This window comes from Drosophila simulans, chromosome 3L, assembly GCF_016746395.2.
Source record: "Drosophila simulans strain w501 chromosome 3L, Prin_Dsim_3.1, whole genome shotgun sequence".
NCBI lineage: Eukaryota > Metazoa > Arthropoda > Insecta > Diptera > Drosophilidae > Drosophila > Drosophila simulans.
The window spans coordinates 14,609,451-14,624,809 of record NC_052522.2 but is presented as its reverse complement, the minus strand read 5'-3'; the positions used below and the strand labels follow the sequence as shown (position 1 = coordinate 14,624,809).

At 42.8% G+C, this 15,359-nt stretch overlaps 1 protein-coding gene across 2 annotated transcripts in view; it reads right to left on the bottom strand.

Annotated features, from left to right (window-relative positions):
• Positions 1-418: 418 nt before the first annotated feature.
• Positions 419-15,359, bottom strand: part of LOC6738076 (Ig-like and fibronectin type-III domain-containing protein 2) — a 69,313-nt gene continuing 54,372 nt past the window's right edge. The window contains exons 7-19 of one of the 2 annotated variants that reach the window (XM_044923121.1): positions 14,952-15,165; positions 14,263-14,536; positions 12,880-13,044; positions 12,733-12,825; positions 11,676-11,992; positions 5,164-5,317; positions 4,964-5,081; positions 4,362-4,554; positions 4,058-4,304; positions 3,118-3,796; positions 2,168-2,484; positions 1,846-2,090; positions 419-1,322 (exon numbers count right to left, since the gene is read on the bottom strand). In XM_044923121.1, the coding sequence (XP_044779056.1) occupies positions 939-1,322; positions 1,846-2,090; positions 2,168-2,484; positions 3,118-3,796; positions 4,058-4,304; positions 4,362-4,554; positions 4,964-5,081; positions 5,164-5,317; positions 11,676-11,992; positions 12,733-12,825; positions 12,880-13,044; positions 14,263-14,536; positions 14,952-15,165 (3,400 nt within the window). In that variant the 3' untranslated portion in view covers positions 419-938. Of the gene's footprint in view, positions 1,323-1,845; positions 2,091-2,167; positions 2,485-3,117; positions 3,797-4,057; positions 4,305-4,361; positions 4,555-4,963; positions 5,082-5,163; positions 5,318-11,675; positions 11,993-12,732; positions 13,045-14,262; positions 14,537-14,951; positions 15,166-15,359 lie in introns of both variants that reach the window. The other variant, XM_016171496.3, reaches the window with a different exon arrangement.

Below are 15,359 nucleotides of genomic sequence, written 5' to 3'. Positions count from 1 at the left end.
GAAGCGCAGGGAAAGGCGTAAACACGAGGACGCTACGAGGGGGTGGGGGGAAGGTTGAGGTTTAGTGGGGATGGAACCTACACAGGCATCTTTTAATATTGTAGTCTAGCGTTGTTTACATACACTTGGAGAAGTCAAGCACACAAAATGCAAAAGCATTATGCATACACATAGCAAACTTAATTAACGTTTTTAAAACTTAAATGGGTACCACTTATGGCTCAGTTAAATAAATATATATCCTTAAAATAATATAATAAAATCATAGACACAAATATGAATTAATCAATTTGCTGAAATATTATCTAGCAAGTAAAATTTCAAAAGCAGAAGCAAAATCTAATTAATAATAATAAAATATATTTAGCACAACTTCTACACCCAACTAAAGCCAAAATGAAAACACATTTAGCATATATAGATTTTTACTAATCATTGGTATTTTTTTCTCAATCAGTTTTGCTTACTTCGTTACCAATTAGTTAATTATTTTACATTGTTTTCGTTTTGAATCACAGTTACATACTAAAAATGTATTACTTATTACACGCTACCCAATAAAGATTTTTGCAAGCAAAAATTTATGTTACCCAACGTTTTTTCGCGCAATGCATTCTGTAAAGATGTCACAGTACACACTGTCTACGTGTGCGTGTGTGTGAGTGTGTGGTTGTGTACTTGTATTTGTCATCGTCTGTGTTTTTGTTTGTGTATGTGTAGTTGTTTGAGGTTGCGCTTCGCGCTGTTTACACGGCCTATGTCTACATTTAGCGTATATATTTCTATATATATAGTATATATATATATATATAAGTTCGCTAGCTATACTTGGTTGTTGTCGTTCATGTTTTTGTTGTCATGTGTCCCGTGTTGCTGTTGTTGTTATTGTTGCTGTTGCTGTCTGTCTCTGTATGGTTGTTATTATTATTGTGCTACGTTTATGGCACAAGTTTCTTAAATCCAGCACCTTCTTGGCCAAGTTTGAGCTCTTCATAAATTGTGGGATTTACTTCATTGCACTGCGTATTGCTGAGCGGGTTATGAAAGTGATGCGCCGCATCTGCCGCACTCTTGTGTTGTTGCTGCTGCTGCTGCTGTTGCTGCTGCTGATGTTGCCTGTTCCCCGTGAGTGCGACACCTGCCGAGGTGGCCGATGCCGCTGCCGCTGCCGTAGGCGCCGTTGTCGTTGTGGATGTCGTCATGGTGGCGGCGATGCCATTACGACCATGACTGTGACTGTTGCTGCTGCCGTTGTTGTTGCTGCTGCTCATCCCGTGGTGGTTGCCATTTTGCGTCGTGATGGCCGATGTGACGGTGGGTAGCTATGGCCGTTCATATATGTTTATGTCCGGGTGTCGATGTGTCGTCGGTTAGAAGGGGCGAGGCAGAAAAAGACATTGACAGTTATAACACACAAAATATAAGTAAATACACACCTACGAAAAGCACACAAAAACATATAGCTATTATAACACTAAACAAACTTTGGCCAACTCGCAGTTTAGCAAAAAAAAAAAACTAGGGTGACAAAAGCCGACCAAGCCGACTAAATGATATCCATTAGAGATTGGTTAAAAAGTAAGCCTATGGCAACTATTGAAAATTTGTGTATTAATATGTAATAATAAATAAATTTATTAAAATAATAACAAATATTTTCGATCTACTGTTTAAATTTTCAAAGAATTCCTATCTATGTTAAGCGGACAACCACTTTATCGGACAACATTTATTTATAGTAGACAACGGCAGTGCATAAAATATTATATACCCTTAGCAGATATGCAGATACCCTCATAATAAAACAGAATGATGGAAAAAATGGCAATCGATCGTTGTACACACCTGCACCTGTTCGAGGCCCCTGGTGTAGGTGGGATTCTCGAACGCCACATTGCCGTTGGCCGATTTTCCGTAGCTGGAGCGCTGTCGGCGATAGAACACAATGGCCGCCGCCGCCAGGAGAATGGCCAAAATGCTGGCCACAATGCCACTGATGGTGCCCACGGCACTTGAGTAGCTGCTGGTGGCCGAGGTCACATGGTGCTCGCCGAGGGTGAACCTAATCGGATCTGTGAGCACGCTGGCACCTGCAAGACAAGTCGGCAAATTAAAACCTCGCCCAGGACTCGAATCAGCTTTTTGGCCATCCAGGTAACCAACTCACCGTAGCTATTGCCAGCCTTCACCACCAACTCGTAGAGCACATCCTTCTTGAGGCCATTAATGCTTATTGTTGTGTCCTTTACGTCGATGCGTCGTATCTCGAGAGCAGCCATCGCGTTGTTGCTGTTGCCCATACTTGTTGCATTATTCATGGCGGCCAGGGTATCCATGCCGGGATTCTCCATCGAGGAACCTGAATCCGAGGATGGGGAGCCCGAACTCGAACTCGAGCTCGACGTTGGCGGCAGAATGGCGGCCTCGTGGTAAAATATTCTATAACCGTCAACGGCATTTGGATTCTTTGTCGGCGCATCCCATCTGTAATGAAATAGTTTTCATAGAGCGACGGCGCCGCATTATGAGTGCTCGGTAATATTGTTGCAGGCGCGCACACACAACTTGTCTGGAATTTTAATAAATTTAATGCGGCACCAGGTTGAGTTCAGTTTGAAAGGTCCGCTGCCCTCATCAACCTTTGACGTTGACCGAGTATATTAAAGTGAGATAAAAAATCTCTGCTTTAATGGATTTGCGGTCTATTAGTGGCCCAGTCCTCACACAAGTCCCTCCCCACACATACATACAGAGGCACATGAGTGGATGTGCGGCACAGAGAAGGATAATGAATGTATTGGGTTTGGTGCGCTAAATGGATGAGTCTACTTCCGCTTCGGACAAAAGTGTTTAAGAGCTTAGCCGAGGGGTTGGAACGTGTCCCACATAGTTTGAGGGCTTAAAGCCAAATGGCTTATGCTCGGTTAAACTTTGTTTAGGTAGAACGCACTGGACAAAAATAGATTGTATTAAATTTGTGGACTAAGGACGCCAGGGACCTCTTATGTTTATAATATCGAAAATACTATGCTGGTCCGTTTTGAATTCCAAAGAAGTTTCTTATTGAAAAGCTTAGGTAAATATACTCTTCAAGGACAATTTGATAGATTTACTAACCTGATATTAACTTCGCTGTCGGATACCACGCTCACTACAATATTTTCCGGCGGTCCAGGCAATCGATCGCGGTTCTTCTCAAAGCAACCCACAATGGTGCGGGCATACTGCAAACTGCAGATCTCCTTGGATCGAACGGATTCACCGCGGCACCAATTGAGGCACTTGCGGGGCACATGTTCATCCGCACAGCAGGATCTGTGATCCGAGCCATCGGCGGCACATCTCATCAGCTTGTCAAAGTCCACAATGCACTCAGGTCGATCAGCGATAGCATCGAAGTCCACATAATAGCTGCAGGCACTGCGACAAGCCATCGAAACATTTTGCGCCGCACAGCATTCGGAAACGTTGTGATTGAGCGCCGGCGTATTGCGTATACGCACCGATACCGGCGTGGTGGTGGCTCCGAAGGGATTATCCGCATGGCAGAAATAATCGCCGACATCGTTGGCCTGCAGCTTGCTGATTCTTAACGACATTGTATATATCGAGGGTCGGGATTCGTTGGCTTTCACGGATATGAAATAGTTTCCGCCATTTATAACTGGCACCCTTCCATCCTTTTCTCTCCAGAAAATTGTCTTGGGCGCCGGTTTGGAGTCTACGGTACACCGCAGTTCGATCTCATCACCAATATTGGCCACGGTGATGCCAGCAGCCTGGATCTTTGGAGGATCTGCAAGGCAAAAGTTTTATAAAAACTTCATTTAAAAGGAAATATTCTATATGATTGCGCTAAAAAGGTGCTTAAAATCAATCATGAAATTAAATAATAAAATAAATTAAATTTAGAACCTCTCTGCAATTAGTTTAAAATAAATATTTTCTAAAGCAATTTAAATGTGAATATTTACGTGCAGTATTTTACATTTTGCAGCAGAAGGACACTTGACACTATAAGGCAGCTAAGCGAATTAACCCTCATTGCATTACTTACAGCATATGTTAACCCTCCTGGTGGCCTGCATGGGCACTCCGTAGCCGTTGTCCGCATAGCAAGAGACGTGCTCCATGTCGGCCGACACGTTGTGAATGACCGTGACCATGTGCCGCGAGGCGTCCTGCCGCACCAGATGTCCACCCACGTAGAGCGAGATGGTGGGAGCTGGGTTGCCGAAGGCCAGACAGAGAATGGTCATGGAACCGCCCTCCGGGATGTTGTCCGCCGGATGCACAGTGGGGGGCTGCAAGTAAAGTACACCTCAGTTAACCCGAAAATAAAGCCTGAAGTGAGCACTCACATCTACGAAGGCGGGCAGGGCGGGATCCGTCCAGGCCACCAGCGTCTCCGAGGGCAGGGAATCACCCCGTTCACCGACAGCCTCCACGTAGAGCACATGCTGGGAGCTCGGCTTCAGGTTGTTCATCCTCAGCCAGGCCAGCTTCGTTTCAATCTTAATGAATTGCTCGGCCCTCATGGCCTTGTGGTAAACTCTGCAGGAGGAACAAAACAGGGGAAGAGGGAGTCTTAGATACCGACCAAACCGGAGAGAAGACTGCAAATTGGTTTTTAAAACCTGCACCAACACACTTTAATGGTCTTTAAATAATTTATGATGTTTGCCACCTTTTTGAAAAATGACTAAAAAATAAAATCATAAATTCTAAAATCATTATATATAGTTCCAAGTTTATGCAATTAAAGTTATTAAACATTTAATTTAAGAAAATGGATCTCAAAATTGCTTTTTAAGCAAACACATTTCTTACTACAATAAATAAATTTTTACATTTTACATTTGAAACACAAATTCGTATGTAACAACTGAACTATCAAAAACTTTTTGAAAATGCCCCCCAATTTTTTAGCAGAGGCTACTTAAGGCGTGTTCCCCTTGCTCACCTGTAGGTAATCCTCTCATGCGGATGGGCGTACTCCGGAGGCTGCCAGGTGAGCTGCATCCAGGTGGCGCTGTGGGCCACCACCGTCAGCGAGTGGGGTGGTGAGGGGGCTCCCCAGGCTGCAGTGCACACACACACATAGGAAAGGAGACCACACAACAATTAAATCTACAAATTTTGGATCTGAGTTGGCCAACTCACCTTCGCCGGTCCGTTGTTGGTCGGTTGTATTCAGCAAGAGCATGGATGCCGGCAGCGATGTGCCAAATTTTCCGCGCGTCACAACCGTAATTCGGTACAAGGCATTCGCATCCAAATTGGTCAAATCGATACTCGTCTCATTGGTGGTCAATTCCTAAGTGAATAATTGCATGTGAGTAGCCGACGACGAGACGTTAACGAGAACGAGAAAAAAATGTGTGAAATTTGCAATGAATAAAGTGAACTCAAGAATCATGAGCAAAACTGGGTCGACTGGGAAATACCCTTTAAATATAGAGAGCAATCGAAATTGAATATAAAAGTATTGAGATTTGTATCTTAATAATAATTAATAATGTATCTTAATAATTGATATGTTTTATATTCCTCCAACCAGTATCCATTCTTAGTCAATAATAAATCACCTAAAAACTCGTTTGTAAATCTTTACACAGCCATATACCCCACATACTGCACTTTAATTTTCCAATTAACCCCAAACTTCCACTCCTCCTATTGAGGGTCCTGCATTTCCCTTTAAGCGAATAAAAAATTTGTCCAGTCTGCACTGCTGTCGTCTGCTCGTGGCTGTGGTTTGGCTTGATTTCGCTGAAAGACATGTCGGCATGATTAGTACTTTTTGTAATTGCTGCCACGCAGCGCAATTTGTGGTATTTAGCCCACAAAATGACACCACACCCCGTTTCCTACAGCGTCCAATCCAACCAGCTGCATCATCATCAGAGTCACTCGCAGTGTGCCATTGTCGCAGTCATTCAACTCATCGGGCTTTTCTGCCTGCCCCTATCTCGCCATCTGTGATTCTGGTCCCAGGTCCAGTTCCAGTTCCAGCTCCATGTCCCCACTGTCCGCACTGGCGCTATTTTGTTTCAAAAGCCATCCTCGGAATTGACAGCTATATCTCGGACTCTGGTCTATGCATGGAGTGTTCCCCCCACAACACTCGACGTAACCCCAACTCCCAAAAAAAACCCCACTTCGCGCAAATCCACATTAAAAATCGTTAGCGTAATCTGTTGGTGTTACAGCTTTGGGGGCAGCTAGATGCGCTGCCCTGTGGGAATTGGACGGCATATGGGTTGGGATTGAAAGTATTACATTTCTGTTAAGGGTAATCCTCATAATTATGTTGAAATGATTATTTTAATGAATCTGTTTAATAATTTACTATGGAGACAGTGTGAAAAAAAAGAAATAGGCTTGGATTTGTATTAAAGGATGCACAGTAAAATTAATAAGATGATTATTAAATATTGTCAGCAAGTTCTAAAAAAATTAAACCCAAAAGTATTATTATTTATTAATATTATTATAATCAAGTATAACACATTTTTTGTATGCAATATTTTTTGGATATTCGTTTCACTAAGCTATAATAAAATTCGAACGTCCTAATCTTTGGTCATACCCTACAATCTCAAAACCATCTCAATCATTTACACACCGAATCGCTTGGCTGCCTGATGTTGCTGCTGAATTAATGTTGCTGCTGCGTTGATGTTGCTGCTGCTGCTGTTGCGTTGTTTCATTCTGTTTCGTTTTTTTAATCTCCTGCAGATGTCGCAGTCGCGGTGCGGTTTTTTGGCCTTTAATTGCATTTTTGGCTGCGTGGCCAGTGCGAAAAAATGCGGCGCGTTAAGTAATTTATTTCGTTTTATGGCCTAGCGCTGTTTGTTTTTAAAGCAAAGTCAGTTCTGGGGGGCAGCATTAACTTGTTTTTATCAGCAGCTTGGCAGCAGCAGCAGCCGTGGCGGCATCACCATCATCACCATCAACGTCATCGGCGACCAGAACAGAGTTTGTTATTTCAGCTACTTAGTGCTGGCAATGCGCTAAAATTATTTGATTTGAGTGCCACGCCCCCTCCCAAGCAGCCAGCCGCCCCTAACAGCAGCGGCATCACACGATGAGCTTATCCGGCGTAACGAGTCATTTCGAGTATGTAAGTCAATGTCAGAGCGATGTTGGACATCTGTTCGTGGAGCCAGTTTGGCCAACCTCACTAAATATGTATGGAGGTTCATTTCGCTTATGGTTAGAGGTTTTATTTTCTGTATTTGTTTTTTTTTCTTTTGGTCATGCCGGGGGTCAAGTCGTAAATCTCAATTTCAGCGGGGTTTGCTTGCCCTGCTTGTGACAACTTGTGTCAAATATGAAATGCCGAGCAATGGACCCATTTTAACCTCAGAACCCGCCCGAAACGGGGAAGCTGAGTAGGGGTTAAAGGCAGAGATAGAGACATCCATTTGACACAGGTAGTCTGCGATAAACTAACTAGAATTTAGTGGCCACTGCCCGAGAGAATAAATTGCCTGGCTCAATACTAATTTCCTTCCATTAGAAACTTATCTAAAACGCATTAAATTCAAAGCCGAAAAAGATTGTCAAGGCAAAGAAGGGAAAAACGATTTATTATGCTCTCGACAGCCCTTACAGCAAAAAAAAAAAAAAGGGCAACACTAATAGCAGCCAAAGGACTTTTAGTTGGGCGTGTGTCCTGTGTGTGTCGCGATTTCGCTTTGCTTTTTCAGTCCCCTTTCGTAATTACATTAACCGCAACTTAAATGTGCCACAATTGGCATGACGAGCTGGTCCTAACTGAATAATTAATGGGGTTACCTTCCAGAAATGGAGGTGAGTCGTCCCCAGCAACTACTCGAGCGAATAGCTGCTCAAAATGCATAGCGCGATGTCCTTCGGTACTAAGCTAGTGCACTTACAGAAATTAAACGCTAAATTAGGGATCCCTTTAACGTTTACATCCACTGGAATATACTACGGGTTTTAAGGGTGGTTTTTTAAAGGAAAAACAAATATTTAATCTATACTCGTCTAATTCATGAAGGTCTATTAATGTATTGGTTGATTATTGTTGCAAATTTTAGAGCACCTAAAAAATGGTCATCCTTGATTCAATATAGCATCGAATTATATATAATAAAAGCATACAAATTTGTTTCAAGTGTTTATCTACTGTATCTAAAGTCCTTCCCCCTAACGGGAGTCACATTCCGGCCATAAAACTAGGTCCCTCGTCGCTCATTTACCAGTTGTCTTGGCCCGAAGTCGACTGCAGTGACAAAGCACATAATCGCCGTGGCCCAAACCCCTTTGGCTCCTTCACAGCTGTATCAGAATATTTAATGTGTCTAATTTCTGGCATCGTGGTCAGTCCCTTCCCAACGTTTTTTTATTTTCCTTACTTTTCAGTGTTGCTGGCTATATTAAAAAGTTTTTTATAGTCGTGTGTTTGGCAAACACAAACACAAATAGGAATAAAAGTCCGACTCCAACTAACGCAGAGCGGCGGCACTAAAAATCATCACAAAAGTTACGTTCGTTTTCGGCCAGCGTCAACCGAGGAATCATTTGAAAAGCAGCGACTGTGGAGGAAAACCTTTTATTTCCGTTTTCCCGAAATCCCCCCCATTCCCATTCCCCACACCGCCGCCATCCCTCGTCCTGATGGTATGTAATATCCTGTAGATTCGAATAATGTTTTTGTGGGACTGTTTGTTGCTGATGCTGCTGGTGACACAATGCCGGCCGTGCATTGGCGACGAATAGAAATTGCCAAATTATTGGCACTGATTCAATCAGGAAGGGTTGCAAAAACACAGCGGGCTGCCAGCGAAATTACCTTTAAATATCGAAATGGTGGAATTGCGATTGCTAGTTTGAGCGCAACTTTTCCGCCAGCCATTAGTCGTCTTGGCCCAGCGGTTTGTCGCCCAATGAGGTTTTACTTTGTACCCATTCTCTACATATTTCTGACACGTCCAAAAGCAATTAAGTTTGTCCATAAAAGTGTCACACTGAGTCAACGCATTGCAGCCTGCTGCTGGGGTACAGTTTCCCCCGATAGCCACGAACTTATAGATATACATGCGATACAATAACCCATTCAAAAGGGGTCGCGAGGCGCGTTTAAACCATTTGACACCAACGGCGATGCGATGGTGATGCTGATGGTGGAGGGGGCACCGCAAAAACGGCAAAACTGAAAAGCATTTAAGCCAAGCCGAAGCCAGCCCCAAGTTAAGCCAACAGCAACAGCATCACCGCAACAGCTGCGTGCACTGCTGACCAAAGCAAGCAAAAATAAAACAAAAAACTAAAAAAAAAAGAAAAAAAGTGGAGGGAAAACGAAAAAGTAAGCAGCCAACAGGGCGAATGAATTTTCCACAACACAATCAACAAAAAACAGCTCAGAGTATAAGAAAAAAAATCGAACCAAAGCTGACACCGCACAGTATCTTCCATATCGATTGGTTTTCTGGTGTAGAGTTGCTCACGTGACGAAAGATTCTGTCACGCTTGCTAAGGGGATTTTTTTTTCATTTTTTCAGCTGTCAATAGAAACTGTGATTCCCACACCTCATGATCAATCATTCATATTTAATCAAACGATTGGCAATGAATCTTGAAGAGAAAAATAAGCAATGAATCCCATAGCATAATACATCAATACAAAAAAATGACAAAATAAATAGAAATTAAGTTAACACAATGTTTATACATTTTAAGATAAACTTTGACGGGTTGCTCAGGTGATGATGATACAAAATATTTTTATGTTGTTTTGAAAGTTCTTAAATAAATCAGTTAATTGAATAATCTACTGCTACTGCTAAGCATTTTAGCATTTTTTGGATACCAAACCTGTTTTCTTCTAGTACCAATTGGACTCCCTAAGCGTATCTCACGACTACACCTCCCATGAAGCTGCCGAAGCTGGAGCATCATTGGCAGGTCGTCGACGACAGGTTGCAATGCCCCCAGCAGCAGCAGCAGCAACAGTAGCAGCAATGCCAGCAGCAACAACAGCAAGAACGGCAACATCGACCTCACTTTAAATACATTTCTGTGCGCATCAACACGCGACAAACTCTGGCCAGGCTTCTTTTGTTGTTGCCGTATTGCTGTATTTTTTAGCATTTGCGAGTTTTTCGAGGCCAATAACTCTGTTGATGGCCATGGCTGATGCTGCAGCAGCAGCAACAACAGTGCAGCAGCAACAACATCGCAGCAGCAACATCAACCAGGCCCAGCTGCCAGCAAAGCGCGTTGATGTGTGACAACAACGGCCAATAACTACAACAACAAATGCAACAAAATAGCAAAAGCAACAACAATTGCAACAACAAAATGACTAAAACAACAACAAATTGCAACAACATAGAAAATTACAACAGTGCCAATGGCAAAGCCAGAGCCAACTTTGGTCCGTTGTCTGGTTTTGGTTACTCTTTTTTGGGATTTTTCTTCATCTATTTTTGTATTTTTTAGTGGATCGGCTGCAATTTTTACCAGTTTATAGTCACGTTTTGCACGTTGCCAGTGCATATGGCGGTCATAAGTCCCCCAGCCCCGCCCCCCTGTTGAAAAGGCGTCAAAAACTTTTGCCATTGCTCTACGTACATCTAAACCTGGCCATCTCACCCTTCAATCGATGCTTTTTGGACAGAGTTCAAAGATTATTATACTGAATTGGATTAGCGGCGGCGGCGGCCAACCAGAACTATTTGCCAGTTTATATCTATATATATATAATATTATATACATATAGAACTAAATTTAAGCTGAATATTTTGGCTAGAGAGGAATGCACTTGAAATTCGTTGGGAGAGTCGGGAAAAATCCAATTGATTTCAGTCGATTCAATGGATAAACAATGGCCATCGATATATGCATTTAGTGAGATTTAGCCGATGGCCAAGGATTTAAATAAATAATTGAATAATTGGCTTAACTGCGAATATTACTCATCCGCCATGTGTTTGGTAATTTTTATCACGGCCTGGGGTAAGATTTCATTTTCTATTTTTTAGATATGTCTGCTCTAAAAGTGATTTAAATAATATCTATTACACAACTTTAATAAATGCAATAATTTAAAAGGTATTTGAATAGAGTTCAGGTGCTCCAACATTCAATTAAACAATAGAATCCAGATAGACAATTTCCACCTGACGTCTTAATTGAACAATTAGTATAGCCTCTCACGTTGCTCATACACCATGTATGCCCAAACGGCCACAATATATGCTTATATGACTGCTTGTTATGGAAGCAATTTCCTGTCCCCGAACTTCTTCATTAACTCTGCTGGCAATTTAAGTTCTCCCCGGTCGGAAAGTTGTTGAAACGGTTATTGTCCTGACTCCCCGGCCTCCGGCGCACAGACAAGGCAATTTGTAAGCTCTTTTCAATTCCATTGGCACTCGAATATATATAATGTCAGCATTTTGGCCCAAAAGGCAAATCGTAATAAGGCGACCGCCCGCAGGCCCCAATGCAAATGAAGTGCCCCATTGTGTGTGTGAATCTCTGAGCCTGTCCAACAAAAAATAAAAAAAAGGAAAAAAAAACTTTTCCGAGCCAACTCACAGGTGCGGCGAACAGGGAAAGCAAAGTGGAGGAATAGTTCTGCACTGGAAAAGTTTGTGCAGAACGAGACGTTCCATTGTCCAAAACCGATATATACTCACATTTTCCAATTTGGCAACTGTCTCGTACATGGTCATGTTATTGACTTTGCCATATTGTACGATGAATTCAATATCCTCCGTTCCAGTTGTCCCACTTGTGGCGTCGCCAGCAGTCGGCACATCCTTTCCAGCGTTAGCAGGATCCACGGCACCAGCTGCCAGTTCATCGCCGGTTATCATGTCACCTGGCGATGCGTTGCCACTGCTGCTACTATTGCTATTATCCACATCAGGCTGCGTCCAGACCAAACTGACGCTGCTCTGATTCACGAATGTCGCATGCACATCTTCCGGTGGTCCTGGGATATTCTGTGTGCCTGAATAGACCAATAGTGGGATAGTGGAGTGAGCAAACGGCATTGTTTTGTTTTATAATGCAACTTTAATTGGCCAATATTGGTTTTGTCTGACGGGCTGTGGTCGGTTGCCCCAAAGCATTGACCAAATAATTTAGCGCACAATGGCGTGCAACAGTGCGTATACTCGACGTGCACAGACACGCCATTAAACAAGCAGAATTAGCTGCAAACACAAGCCCAGCAAGGCCAGCGGCATCCCATCCACAGAGAAGACCCACCGATGGATTCACCACAGGGCGTGGCCAGTGGTGCAGTTTATCTGCCTGCCGGGCTGGTTAGCTGTGACCTGTGACTAAGGGCACTCATTTAATGAGAACAAATTAAGCTTAACATCGCTAAACCATCCTTAAAAGTCATATAGTTCTTTCATTACATAATATACTTGATGGTTGCTCAAAAACCAATCAAAACAAATTAAAATCAATTTGATATTATCGTTTAATGTGATTTGTTGGGTTTCTAAATTTTTATTTTTTTTTTTAAATCCAAAGAATATAGCTCAGTTCTATGTTTTTTTGTGATTCGCATGCATCTTGCCTAATTAACTGTACGTTGCACGGAATAATTTCAAATGAGCTGATTGCATTCACTGACAGTCACAGTTCGCTATCCAATCTCAGCACTAGGCACTCAGCTCCAACAGACAAAGACCAGGATGTGGACGGAAGGCAGGGAGCACTGCCATGGTTACTACTCACCTTCCTCGAAACACTGTAGAATGTTGCCGGCATATGATAAACAATCGGGCACATTGCTTGATGTTCCCGATGAGGCAGACGATGATGATGATGTTGCTCCTGCCGCATTGCTGTTACCGGTGGCAGATGCAGATGTTGCTGCTGCAGATGATGATGATGTTGCAGCTGCAGCTGCCGATGCTGATGACGATTTGGTGGTCAGTGCGAGCGGCATGACGCCACGACAGAGGGGCATGCAGGCGTTAATGACTCCACGGCGACTGCAGCACGGACTATGATCACGTCCTCCGGCTGCACAACGGGCCAGGATTGCTAAGGATTAGAGTGCCAGATGGGTTAATATTGTGGCATCATTTGCATAAACTTCCCCGGCCAGCGATACGGCTCATTGTGCTATGTTATGGAACAATTTGTGACATGAACTCATCAATTCTGCCCCGTTTGCCACTTCGGTTGAGATGATAATTTAAAGGATCCGAGTCCGTGAGTCGGCAACTTGGCAGCAATTTACAGGAAATTAACCGAAAGATTTCCTATCATTGACTAGGTGACGGGTAAATTGGGGCACAATTCTGCCCACTCATCGGTGGCATTGGAGCAGATTCAATTTATTTGATTGAGAATGACGGGAATATTTTTGGCACTGAGTGTTTCTGAGCAAACACAAAAGAAAGATAATGTACAAATTCAAGGAATTTCGAAATTTTGGCTGAGCTCTGATTGCCCGTAAATCAATATTTGTATTTTATTTAAAGCGCTTTCGTTGATAAAGCGTATTATAATGTAACAATTTCTAGAAAATGTTGACATAGACTTATTTTTATTAAGTAAGACCTATGCCGAAAGATTAAAAACAATATTTTTTATATTGCTGGATAAATCAATACTCCACACTACTTATTTATTAGGGCTTTTTAAACGGTTTTAAACCTTTATAAGCCACCTATCTTCTTTTATAAAAACATTAGGTGTTGTTGGGTGTTAACATTTTGTATAATTAAATAATCAACTCTTAGCTATTCGAGAAGGCAAGAGTATCTAGTTATAAGACCCAACCATTAAATGTTATGGGAAACCAAGGGGGCTCTTGTATCTGTTATAGAAAGCATTGTTTACTCTGACTGAAACGAGGCCAAACAATGAGAGTATCTCTTCTAAAATTACATAAGCCCAGGCAAACACTGGCAATCTCCTGCCAAACAGTTTTCAATGATATAACAATTTCGCAAAATTACGTGTATTTAGTAACATCAAACATCCCTGTTGGCCATTTTCGGGGCTTCTATGCGTCTAATTAACTTAAAATTGATTTGCATAAGTGCAAAAATTCATGATGCCCAAATGGCCAAGCGCGTCACTTAATATTCCAAATTGCATCGCCATACGAAACTAAAAATGCAAAATGAGCTCGTTAAATTAACAACAGTCCACAGGACAATGACTGGTCTATCCACTCGCTAATTAGTGTTTTCCAAGGGAGCGATATCATGCGGTTCGGGGAAAACCCCCGAAAATCCATCTGTTACTTACGCATTTGGGCTCGACAAGCCGGACCCAGTCGCTCGATATCGGACAGTCGAATGTTGTAGGAGCAGAGGGGAGCACACTGGGGCAGCAGTCCGGAGGCCTGGCAGCAGGTCGTCATGTTGTATCTGGCGGCTGTCTGCTGGACAGGCTCCGCCGGCAGAGTCCGGGTGATCAGGCGGGGGGATGGCTCGCTCTTGCCGTACGCGTTTATCGAGACTACGTAGAACTCGTAGTAGATGTCCGACTCCAGGCCCTCGAGAATCAGCGGCGGTTGGCGCTGCAAAGCTTAATGAATTAGCCAAACCATTTAGGGAATGGTTGCCCGCGGCGGCAGATTGTCTGCACTTGTGGAAAAATCAATTTCTAACATCAAGAACTTTATGTATCTATAAGCAACTATAAAGAGCATAAAACTCGTGTTCCGTAGATACAAATTCAATAGTTTCTATTGCCACTTAACCTTTTATATAATTTGAAATTGTCTGACCATTTGAATTGTCTGTTAATTATTTTAAGTTGATTTACTCGTATGCTTTACGAGTATTCCTTTCCAAATTCCTTTAAAATACTACTGTTTCTATTTCAATACTTATTTAAAGTCATTTATTTATTTAGGTATAATGTATATATGCTCTTTTAAACTTCTTGATATTAGCACGAATTTTTTCCCAATATTCTCAGTGTAATAATACCTTCTCCACGGTCAGATAGTCATCACCCACTCCTAGACGTCGGAACTTGACGTGATATGTGCTGACGGTGTCGGCCAGGCGCTTCGGCTTGTTCCAGTCCAGAATCACGAAGCTGTCCGTCTTGGCCACCGTCCGGAGTTTTGACGGCGGATCGGCCAGTACGCCGTAGCCCTGGAACAGACAGCTGTTGTACTCGGACATGAAGCGCAGGCATCTGCAAATAACCAGAGAGCGGAGAGGAGCAGAGCTCCGTAATTGGCATTCGGCATAAAAACTCATCCTACGGAGTCATTAGCAAGTAGCATTGTGTTTGGGCGCTGGATAAGGATAAGGGTGCGGAATTGTGGAAAAGAAAAAAAAATTGGAATGGGTATAGGCATAGGCATGGGCATGGGCATAGGCATAGGA